The 12,559-nt window shown below is 43.2% G+C and overlaps 1 protein-coding gene and 1 long non-coding RNA gene across 3 annotated transcripts in view; one reads left to right on the top strand and one right to left on the bottom strand.

Annotated features, from left to right (window-relative positions):
- The window catches only part of LOC141092369 (uncharacterized), a 198,384-nt gene that overhangs the window by 23,193 nt on the left and 162,632 nt on the right, over nt 1–12,559 (bottom strand). The window lies entirely within an intron of this gene.
- Nucleotides 1–12,559, top strand: part of SIPA1 (signal-induced proliferation-associated 1) — a 58,325-nt gene that overhangs the window by 24,326 nt on the left and 21,440 nt on the right. For both annotated transcript variants that reach the window (XM_073578456.1, XM_073578457.1), the window contains exons 7-10: nt 2,650–2,924; nt 3,013–3,180; nt 5,021–5,087; nt 8,269–8,380. In XM_073578456.1, coding sequence (XP_073434557.1) covers nt 2,650–2,924; nt 3,013–3,180; nt 5,021–5,087; nt 8,269–8,380 — 622 coding nt within the window. The remainder of the gene's footprint in view (nt 1–2,649; nt 2,925–3,012; nt 3,181–5,020; nt 5,088–8,268; nt 8,381–12,559) is intronic.

Genomic DNA, 12,559 nt, shown 5'->3' with positions numbered 1-12,559 from the left:
ACTATTAACTGCTCTATCAACTCCTCCCTTATTTTCGTGACCCGGTATAACAACTCCCCACTCATCATAAAATAGGGAAATCTTGTGTCCGCCCCTGGCTCCTGTGCAACCCCATTAATGACGGTGACATTGATGAAGGCTTCCCTCAGCGTTGGGTCCCTATGTTGGGCAGTCCCAAAATTCTCACCGGCCACCCCTAACTCCGGAATGTCAGATACAGGGGACACTTCCTCATCCCCCACAAGGACACAAAAAGGGAACCCGTCTGCCTCTGGTGGTGGCGATACCTTATTAGGGTTTATTGGTTCCCTGTTCTTGCTAGCGACCTCAGAACCCTTACCCCACAGATCCCAAAACAGACAGAAATCCCGGACTATAATTATGGGATGCAACAAGTCCCGAACGAAGCCAACTTCATAGGACTCGGTGCCATGCGCCATTTCAATGTTCACTCTGGCCATAGGGTAGACCTTTGCATCACCATGTATGCACCGAATGCCGACCTTTTTACCTGGGAGTAGGTTGAGAAGAAAAGTGGCCCTTACAAGGGTCACCAAGCTCCTGGAGTCTAGCAGCGCCATTACTTCTTGACCGTTCACCTTCACGTGACACGCTTGAGGCCCCTCGTTAGGTGGAGAGTTTACACTGCAGGCTGAATATGCATAGTATGAACTATGGCGTCCCATGCTGCAGTCCATCTGCCCGGTGGTCTGGGGACAACGGGCAGCTATATGTCCTGGCCCGTGGCACCTCCAACAAATAACATCACCCGTGGGGTCCTTGGGCACAGCTTCCCCCGCCCCTTTTGACCTTGGACGCACCACCCCATTTTGGGACTCCGCCCCCTGCTGGAACACCAATACAGAATGGACTGCTTCCCCAAGGTGCCTTCCATCCCCTGGTATCTCTTGACCAGTCCGACCAGCTAATCGGCATTCTGGGGATCACCCTGGGCAACCCAAGTCTGTAGGGGTCTCGGCAGTGAATGCACAAACCGATCCATCACCACTCACTCTACCATCTGCGCAGGTGTAGAAGACTCTGGCTGCAGCCATTTCTGGACCAGGTGCAACAGATCGAACATTTGGGAACGAGGCAGTTTGTCCCGGTGATAGGCCCAGCGGTGAACTCGCTGTGCCCTGACAGTCATTGTCACCCCCAAATATGCGAGAATCTCAGCCTTTAGTTTGGGATACTCCTTAGCGTCTTGCAAAGTGAATTCATAGTACGCCTTCTGGGACTCCCCCGTCAGGTATGGTGCCAGTACCTCTGCCCACTGCTCTGGCTGAAGTTTTTCCCTCTCAGCCACCCTCTCAAATACCATCAGGAAGGCCTCAACATCATCCTCAGGGGTCATTTTCTGCAATGCGTGTCTTACCGCCTTCCTGACGTGGGTGTCATCAGCCAGACCTGAGGTTGGGGCGCTCGTCCTGCCCTGGATGGCGGTTGCTAGAAGCTGCATCTGCTGCTGTTGCTCCTGCTGGTTCTGTTGTATCTGTTGCAACAATAGCCTGTTGGTCTCCTGTTGCTGTGACTGTACCAGGTGTTTCAGCAGGTCCTCCATTTTTCCAGGCAATGCTTGCTGGCTTGCTGCAAACTTGACCCAGGACATGCAGTAACAGTCTCACGTCTCTGCTGGGAACGTTGCCCGCATTCTCCAGCAATTGTAGGGATTGTACTCACTCAGGTGCAATGGGGGGCAATCAGGAGGCACGTTCCATGTAAAGTTCATAAGGTTTATTGCTCCACAAACCCACAAACAAAAGAGAACAAAAGAAATAGCCTTTAGCTCAGGCAAAAAACAGTCCAAATGTCCAGTACTTTAGGCTCAGTCCTGGAGCCTCAACACACACAGGAGGCTTATCCCTCCCCACATACAGTTCTGTGTTTCAGTAGTAGTCTACATTATAAAGGTATAGCCACACCCACGAACCCACCAGCTGACTAGTCACTTGACTGTGACATCACCACAGGTCCTTGAACACATATATAAGTATAGTGACATCCTTTAGTGCTTATGTGCACTAAAGAAAACACTCTGGGCTTACATCACAGAGACAAGCCATCTCTGAGACACATACCTCACATCGACTATACAACCTTTAGCCACGCCACAACTGCTTATTAACATTTGTAGCCGTTCTTGAAATATTAACACTTTTCTTTCCTTTTGTTTACAACTCGTTGCCTTGGAGACCGACCACTGTAAACAAAGAAAAGTGTTGATATCTTAAAAAGAGCTGCAAATTTTAATGAGCAGCAAATTACAAAAGTGCTTCTTTTTACAAGCCCTATCAGATAATGTTCATTTAAGGTAATGGGGATAATCCTTTAAGACCTTTTTTGTCCTTAAGTTTAAGGGATTAAAATCGTTTTTTAAGCAGATCTGGGATTATAAATGAAATCTATAATCTCCATCTTATAATTCTCAATATTATTTTACCTTTTTTTCCCCAGTTCAAATTTTAGCTAGATTTAATATTATTTGGTAGATTGTTACAATATCAAAATGAGAATGAGGTGAATTATAGAGTCAGAATGTGAAAAGAAAAAGTTTTTAAAAAGTAATGGACAGAATGACATGAGAAAACAACATCCCTATCTCATAAATTGTTTTATGTACTGTTTTTGTCCCCATTGTCTCCGTAGGTAGTCTCCGGTGGCTGCGAAACCCGTGAGATCCCTCTACTGAGGAACGGTCTTGGGCAGCTCGGATTTAATGCTGATTCTGGTGGCTTTGTGATAGATGTGGAAAGATTCAGCATGGCAGAGACTGTAGGATTGTGTCCAGGGGCCAGGCTTGTTGCCATCTGTGGTCAACCTTTCTGTTCATTGACCCCTGAAGATGTCCGTAGCCTTTTCCTTCGTGCAAAAAAAGTGACAGTAACCACTCTGCCTCCTGATGAAGCCGGGAAGCCCCGCAGGTAAGAAAAGTACAAGTATAGACGGAGGAGCCAAGTCGTGTTTACAAGAGTTGCGCGAGTCCTAACCTTTGCTGAACGTGGTCTTTAGGAGTTTCTCCGAGCTATATGTAAAGTCATTGCAAGAACAGAGAATTATGAGACGCTCAGAAGGGGACATAGAGAAGGAGGACGTGATTGTGAGAAAAGCAGAAACTGCTCCAGAGACTAAGAACATCCTGCGCACCTTATCTGTTCAGGAGGAGAGGACGGAGTTCAGGTAGCATAATATCATGAATAAAGAATAATAGAAATGAAATTAATTCATTGACAATACTACAATGTATTAATAAGAACGTTGTAAAGGCAACTTCAAGTTTTTAAGCTGGTTGATCGGACAAGATAACAGGTTGCCAAACGTTCTTTCAACTAACATTTATCTTTCCCGACTCCCCCATACACGACAGCTCAACTCAGCCAAGCATTCAAGTCAACATGGGTAGAGAGGAGAAAGCTTCTGCCACATACTTCTGGCACTGGCTTATTTTCCTTGAAAAGAAAAGACTCAGAAGTCAAAAATTCAGACTGCTATATCTTTCTCTTTGGGAGAGACCTCTATAAACATCTGATGGTCCACCGTCCACCAGAAATCTGCAGGTTCGGTGGACTTAAAAATAAGCGTTTTTCCTACATGGAAAGTTATAAAATTTTGCAAATCACTTTACTGGGGGATTTGTCTGAACCTCTGTAAAAAAATTGCATGTAGGTGACCTCCAAACCCCGGCTTTACCCCAGTCGAATCACCTGTCTTCAGCTGCAATGAATGTACCCATTTGGAGTACCATTTTTGATCCAATTTGCAGCTCATATTCGGCAATGAATAGGTCAGTGAAAAAAAATTGGCAGTATTGAAGAGAGATACCAGCACACCTCAAAAACGTTATCCCTTTAAAATTAAGTGGTGCTCAGCAAGTATATAGACGGTCCCGCTATATCGGTAATATAGAGAAAATAAACTGAGCACTCAACCGATTAAAAATATAAATAGACTTTATTCCAAATTTTCCAAAGTGTACAGCACGGGTAGCCAGTAGAATACTAAAAAGTACAGATAACAGCTGTTTCGCTCTTTGGTGCCAGGAAGAAGCGCTTGTTGGGAGCGAAACAGCTGTTTGTACCTTTTAGTATTCCACTGGCTACCATGCTGCACTTTGGAAAATTTGGAAGAAAGTCTATCGATATTTTTATGCAGATGAGTGTTGCGGTATATCTTCTCTAGATTGCCTATATTGAAAAAAAACAAACAAATTGGAAATATTTGGTTTTTTTTTGGGGGGGTTGCATACGAGAAAAACAAATAAAACACTGATGGTAAAAATTACTTTGTCCAAGAGACCTCATGCACCACAGGTGGCTTCGTGCTGACTCGGTTAGACCCCCCTGCAAGGTCCAAAGCCATAGAAAATCCAAGATTCCACGGCACCAGAGAAAATGGGGATAAACATAACCTTTATTCCATTATTCCATCCTTAAAAATCACATGGTGAAATATAATTGAGGTAGACGAGTGAAGCAACGTTTCGGCCCAAAAGGGCCTTTTTCAAGCCAGAAATACAATAAAAATTACAGCCATTTCGGCTGAACGTTGGTTCAGTCATCTACCTCAATTGTATTTCACCATGTGATTTTCAAGAATGGAATAATGGAATAAAGGTTATGTTTTATACCCATTTTCTCTGGTGCCTCGGAATCTTGGATTTTCTATGACTGATGGTAAAAATTGTCACGTCTAAAAATGGATGAAAATTGGATCCAGCACAGAACGGTTAGTTTTTTTCTTATTTGCAAAAAAAAAGGCACAAATGAGACTTTAAAGTGTAAAGAAACTCTACAGATTTGACAGTTTTAATATTGGTGTGGTAAGGAAATGACTGAAATGTCATGTTATTAAATAGTAATCAGATTTGCCATAGGATCCTAACACATTGCAACCCCTCTAGTTCAGTGTCTGTGTACTGACATCATGCTGAAGTATATTGATCAAAATACAGATTTTTTTTTTTTAGAAAGTGGGTGAATTTAATTTTTATATTATTTTTTATTTATTTATTTATTTTAAGGTTCAACAAATCGGATTTGGCTCCACCAGATATTATTCCTCAACCAGATCCATCAAGAGATGAAGTGGTGAGATCCATTGCTTGCTAGAATTGAGTGGGCTAGTTTAATAAATTATCCTCTTTAATTGATTTTTTTTTTTTTAAATTGATTAGATATCCCTAAGAAAGGCTAGCAGTATTAGATTTTTGGGGGTCTGACTGTTAAAGGGTTACTCTTATCATAAAAATTAAAAACAGCAACTTTGCAATTTATTCGTTATTAAATAATCCCCTCAGTTCTCAAGAATAAAAGCATTTTTTATTCTGTTGTTTACTATTTATTGCCTAGGCTATTGGCCATCACCTCATTCTGATAGAGCTTGTAAGCGCTGCTCTGAACATGGCCAGGATCTATGGAGTGCACTGCCAGGATCTCAGGAGTGCACTCTAAGCTCCCAATCCTGTCCACCTTCTGTTCCACACCATTCCTCAAATAGCAGCATCAGAGAGCACACGGTTTGGGTCCGAACTGTCAATCGAAGCTGTCAATTAAGCAGAAAAAAAATACCTACCAAAAGGCAGAAAGCCAAGTGTCAGGGGAGCAGTGCGCTCCTGCAGAAGAAGATGATGCAATCCCTACAAGTGATTGGAACAAAGCTGCAATACCAAGCACAGCTACAACTAAGGTTAAAGGTAATCTGTCAACAGGGTTTTGCCATGTCATCTAAAAGCTGCATAATCTAGGACAAGACACTCTGATTCCAATGATGTGTCACTTAGTTTACAGGGAGCAGCACAGTTGAGGCACAGCGTTCTTAGATGTAGCATCTAGCAGGACTCATAAAACCAAGCTCTGTCTGTACATTGTCTATTGACAGTGAGCTGCTTATCAGAGAAGGGGGTGTGGTTTGACCACTTGGCATAAGGCAGCTAGTCTGGGCAGTGATAATGCCTTCATTGTAAGTAAACAACAGCACACAACCTAATAAGTGACACATCACTGAAGTCAGTGTTTCAGCCCCTATCTCATGCTCTCCTTCAGATTACATAGCAAAAACCTGCTGACAGATTACCTTTAAATTCCTACGATGAGTTTTTGACACTAGGTATTTTTTCTGCAGAAAAAAACACAGTGTCTTACTGTTCCAGCAAAGTGGATGTGATTTCTAGAACTCTCATGCCCGCTGTCTTTTTTTTATTTGTACGCTGCCTAATATGACCTACAGTACATTTTTTTAAAATCCGCAACATGTCAATTTTTCTTTCCTGCACGCTGAGATTTATGTGCAGCTATTTCCCCTGGAATCGCATTAGATGCAGAAAATCTGGGGGTAAAAAAAACAAGTGCTGCAGAAATGCAATAAATAAAGCATGTAATCCACACATGACTGTATCAAGAATGTTTTGTCAAATCCAAATACCAAGCAAATATGAAAAACAAAGCAGCATGACATTCCAAAAAGAGCCGAAACCCCCGTGATCAAAAATGCAATAAAAACGCTGTCAAGAGCGCAAGTAAACTATTTCTAAATAATAAAATCCAAGATAGAAGCAAAATGAGCAAATACCCTGCTGTAATTCAAAAGTAATAGTTTGTACTGTATAAATAACGTAGGGTACACAGTAAATGCTGCTATTGATCTAAAAAAAACCATTAAAAAATTGTACCCAATGTTTTTTGTTCCTTTTAATTTACATAATAAGCGCAGAAAATCTGCAACATCAAAACCTTACCAAATACTCAGCATGGGAACGTAGCCTAAAAGTACGTTGTGGTGCAGTGCGGAGCGGTGTTAACAATAAAAGGAGCCGCGTAGCCCCTTCAGACAGCTGAATGGTAGGACTACCATAAGTTGGATCGCACCGATCTAACATTTATTGTAAAGATGGCCGTCACTGGATTATTCTTTAAGGCTGTGTGCCCATGTAGCGATTTTTAAGCGTTTTTGAGCGATTTTCGGCGCAAAAACGTTTAAAAATCATGTACAGAACGCCCCCCATGCATTCCTATGGCATTCCGCACATGCTGTGCTAATGCTGCGCTTTTTTTCGCGGCGGAATCGCATCGTGGAAAAAAATCGCAGCATGCTCATTCTTTTGTGCGGAATCGCAAAGAATTGCCGCGATTCCGCACCCATAGGAATGCATGAGAATCGCTTACTTCCCGCATGTGGCTATGCCCACCATGCGGGAAGTTAAGCGTCTCATGTGCGGTTGGTATCCACGGTGTGGAGGAGAGGAGACTGTCCTCCAGGCCCTGGGTACGATGCCCCTGTAAAAAAAAGAATAAAAAATAAAAAATCGGGGTATATTTACCTTCCGGCGTCCCGCACTGCATTCCCGGCCTAAGCGTTCCCAGTAATGCCTTGCGGCACGGTCCAGTGATGACGTAGTCTCGCGAGATCGCTATAGCAACGCGAGACTACGTCATCACTGGTCTCGCAAGGCATTACTGGGAACGCTGAGGCCCGGGAATGCAGCGCGGGACGCTGGAAGGTAAATATACCCCGATTTTTTTTAGCATTTTAACATTCTATCTTTTACTATTGATGCTGCATAGGCGGCCTCAATAGTAAAAACCTGGTCACACTTGTCAAACACTATGTTTGACGAGTGTGACCAACCTGTCAATCACTTTCCAAGCAATGCTTCAAATCGCTTGGAAAGTGCTTGAATATTGCACGCAAAAATCGCGGCAAAATCACGATCATAATCGCGTTTTTTTCCGCGCGATTTCTGGGAAGGAGTCCGGTTTTCTTTGTGCGTTTTAACACGCAACGTGGGCACATAGCCTTACACTGCAGCCTTGGTTTGTATAATTATGACTATAGTGCTGGAAATAATCAATTACGCGATGTTCATTTTTCCAATGAGGACATGCAGAATTCGTTACTCGTGATGAGCGAACGTGGTCGGATAAGGTGTTATCGGAGCATGATCGTGTGCCATGCTACTCAAGTGACTTCGGCGTGCTCGTAAATTATGTTCGAGTTCTCACGGCTGCATGTCTCGCGGCTGTTTGACAGCTACAGCACATGAAGGGATTGCCTACCAAACAGGTAATCCCTGCATGTGTTTCGGGGGTCGAACAGCCGCGAGACATGCAGCCGCGAGAACTCGAACATAATTTACGAGCACGCCAAAGTCATTCGGTTAGTACACGAGCATGGCGGATAACACCTTATCCCAGCACGTTCGCTCGTCACTATTCGTTACATAAAACCCCCAATGTCATTGTACTAAGCAGAGCAGCGATTTCTACTTCCTAGATGATGGATGACACTTTTGAGGAGCCTCAGGCAGAAATGACTGATTCCGATGTTGTTGCCCAGGAAGAGACGTTGTCTCCTGCACACTCTGCTCAGGAACGTGCCAAACCCAGTAAGCGCAATTCCTACTACAGTCTTCATCATTTCATGTATATATTTATATCAGCAAAGAATCTTCTACTATTACATGTTATATTTTATCACTAAGTCATTATTTTCTCTTTTTATCTGAAATAAATACAAAGTTCTAGTTTACGAGAATAAAAAAAATTGCTCACATCAGTATAAAACCTGGATTTTAATTTACTGTCTATTATTACATTTGTGCCTTTTTATCAGTCTAGTTTTTGGTGTTTTTCATTTGCATCCTATTCTTTTAAAAGTCCATTTTCTATGCATCTTTCTTTTTTTTTTACGCTCACTGTTGTGGACAGGGTTTTGGGCTCCCGCTAGTGTTGAGCATTCCGATACCGCAAGTATCGGGTATCGGCCGATACTTGCTGTATCGGAATTCCGATACCGACTTCCGATATTTTTTCAATATCGGAATTCGGCATCGGAATCGGAAGTTCAGTTGATTGACGGCCTGACGTCATCATGATGCGCGGTGTGTGCGCATCATGATGCGCCGTCATTTCGGGCCTTCCGGGGGTCTCTGCCGGCCTGCCGGGGGGCTGTGCCGGCCTGCCGGGGGGCTGTGTGGACTGCCCGGGGTCTGTACCGGCCTGCCGGGGGGCTGTGCCGGCCTGCCGGTGGTCTGTGCACCCTGTGGGGGTCTGTACCGGCCTGCCGGGGGGCTGTGCCGGCCTGCCGGGGGGCTGTGCTGATGTCCGGGGGTCTGTGCAAGCATCGTCCGATGGGACTACAAGTCCCATCGGGCGATGCCTGCTACCATGACAGTGATTGACACATTAGCCAATGATGGGACAGTAGTAGTCCCATCATCCGGCTAATGTGTTAAATGTTAAAAAAAAAAAAAAAAAAAAAAAAATACTACATACATACTACATGCATGCTACATACATACTACATATATACTACATACATACTACATATATACTACATACATACTACATGCATGCTACATACATACTACATATATACTACATGCATGCTACATACATACTACATGCTACATACATACTACATATATACTACATATATACTACATACATGCTACATACATACTGCATGCTACATACATACTACATACATACTACATGCATGCTACATACATACTACATGCATGCTACATGCATGCTACATACATACTACATACTACATACATACCACATATATACTACATACATACAATACATTCATACAATACATACATAGACATACAGTACATATAACATAGAGTAACATACTTACCAATACTTGTCACATTGTTCCCCGAAGCCATTGTCGTCTACGGAATAAATATTAACATAACAAACCACAAAAATACTCACCCACGATCCGAAGCAGTCCACGAGTGTGTCCCACGACGATCTTGGGTAGAGAACTGCAGCATCAGATGATGCTGCCGTTCTCTACGGGCTGCAGGAATCCAATGACGGAAGGTAGGTATCCTTCCGCACTGTATTCCTCCGCCACTTAAAAAAAAAAAGTCCCTAGTCTCACTTTATGCCATTGCTGAATTCCCACACAGCAATGGCATAAAGTGAGACTAGGGACTTTTTTTTTTTAAGTGGCGGAGGAATACAGTGCGGAAGGATACCTACCTTTCGTCATTGGATTCCTGCAGCCCGTAGAGAACGGCAGCATCATCTGATGCTGCAGTTCTCTACCCAAGATCGTCGTGGGACACACTCGTGGACTGCTTCGGATCGTGGGTGAGTATTTTTGTGGTTTGTTATGTTAATATTTATTCCGTAGACGACAATGGCTTCGGGGAACAATGTGACAAGTATTGGTAAGTATGTTACTCTATGTTATATGTACTGTATGTCTATGTATGTATTGTATGAATGTATTGTATGTATGTAGTATATATGTGGTATGTATGTAGCATGTAGTATGTATGTAGCATGCATGTAGTATGTATGTAGTATGTATGTAGCATGCAGTATGTATGTAGCATGTATGTAGTATGAATGTAGCATGTATGTAGTATGCATGTTGTATGTATGTAGCATGTAATTTTTTTTTTTTTTTTTTTTACATTTAACACATTAGCCGGATGATGGGACTACTACTGTCCCATCATTGGCTAATGTGTCAATCACTGTCATGGTAGCAGGCATCGCCCGATGGGACTTGTAGTCCCATCGGACGATGCCTGCACAGACCCCCGGAGCCTGCACAGCCCCCCGGCAGGCCGGCACAGCCCCCCGGCAGGCCGGCACAGCCCCCCGGCAGGCCGGCACAGCCCCCCGGAGCCTGCACAGCCCCCCGGCAGGCCGGCACAGCCCCCCGGCAGGCCGGCACAGCCCCCCGGAGCCTGCACAGCCCCCCGGCAGGCCGGCACAGACCACCGGAGCCTGCACAGACCCCCTGGCAGGCCGGCACAGCCCCCCGAAAGGCCCGTACAGACCCCAGAGAGGCTGTACAAGGGCAGGAAAGGGTTTTTCTTATTCCGATACCGGAAGTCCCATAGACTTGAATGGGACTTCCGGTATCGGAATCGGCGATACCGATACTTTTTTTAAAGATCGGCCGATACCATCCGATACGATACTTTGAAGTATCGGACGGTATCGCTCAACTCTAGCTCCCGCAAATTTTTCCCTCATTCATCAATTTTTTTTGTTGTTGTGCAAATGCAGCTTCCCCCCTTCTGAACCCCGAAGTGATTTTATGTAAAGCAGATATTTTCTGGCAAATTTTGCCACAGTTCTTAATTTTTTATTTTGCCAAGAAGATGCGAAATCGGATGAAGACAAAAATAAAGAACGTTTTTGATTTTGCTCAGAATTTATGAACCGCTTGAGGAGACATTTTGGAGAATTTAGAGCAAAAAAATATCATTGAATACCACAAGAAAAAAAAAAAAAGAAAAGTAACTCAAATAAACCCTGCAAATTATTAATTGGGGCTTATAATGGGTTAGTCAGATTTTTGACCTTGTAAAAGAAATTGAACGTAAGGGTGCTGACAGATGGCAGCATTTCTCGTGCGAGGATGGCATCGCAATTCTTGGACTGACCGTCGGCTCTCCTGACCTAAGCGTGACAGCTGCATAGAATTACATCACGCTGTCACTCCGGTCAGGTGAGGTGATGGGTCAGTCCGTGCACTTCGATATGATCCTCGCATGAGAAATACTGCCGTCTGTCTGCGCCCTAAGGGAAACTAACCAAGTGTGAACAGAGCCTTCTCAGTAGGGTTATACAATATAACACATGTGCCACATTAAGGTTGCTGTTCAGGACTTTGAAGTTGATTAACCATTCTTAGGGCTTGTGAAGATGATCAAATTTTCGGTCTGAGTGCGAGCCAGCAAAACATAGGATCGCACTGGATCCAATGCTATTTTATGGAGTCATGCACACGTCCGATTTTTCTCGTCGGACCTAGTCTGTCCGAGGCAAAATGGTAGTGTGCACGATGTGCATCCATAAATCGGATCGCACTTGGCCATGCAAGTCAATGGATCCATCCAAAAAAATCGGATAGCACTCTGATGATTTATGAGTGCATTTCGATTTTCACAGACTTACAGAATGGAGAAGACAGACTTTTTTTTTTTCATTTTCTCCTCTTCCGAGAAATCTGATCACACTATGCTCAAACTCTGATCTACTAATTTAAAAGGGAACCTATGATATGCAACACTACAGATTCAAAAGTTGTTTCTTCAAACTGTGCAACTTTAGTAAACTACATGATCAAATTAAAAAAAAAAATCTGGTCCCAAACAGCTGTTGCAGCCGGTCACGGGACCTGCCTCATTCCCTTTAAAGTTCTATCTAAATTTAATTTAAAAAAAATCTTTTCAAACCCTTTGGGCCTGATTCGTCATTTACTTTTTTTTTCCCAAGTCCAAGTTTTTTCCAAGTTTTCTTTTATTTTGTCTTGCGGGTTTTTATAGTCATTTTTTGCGCCAAATTCTTCAACAGGGTGCATGCAAGTTGGCGAATTTTACAAAAAAAAATTGAAAATTCTTTTAATTTTACCTTTTTTTTTTTTGCATGATTTTATAGTAAAAAGTAGCACAAAATGTTAAAACGTCACAAGAGGTTTTTTGCAAAAATTTCAGGCATCCATAAAATCCTTCCAGGTGGCGACTGAAGTATGTTTTTGCAATTTTTTTTTTTTATTTTTAAAACACGCAATTGATGAATCA

Source organism: Dendrobates tinctorius, unplaced genomic scaffold, assembly GCF_039654945.1.
Source record: "Dendrobates tinctorius isolate UK_male_01 unplaced genomic scaffold, ASM3965494v1 ptg000059l, whole genome shotgun sequence".
NCBI lineage: Eukaryota > Metazoa > Chordata > Amphibia > Anura > Dendrobatidae > Dendrobates > Dendrobates tinctorius.
This window is presented reverse-complemented; position numbering and strand designations above follow the sequence as displayed.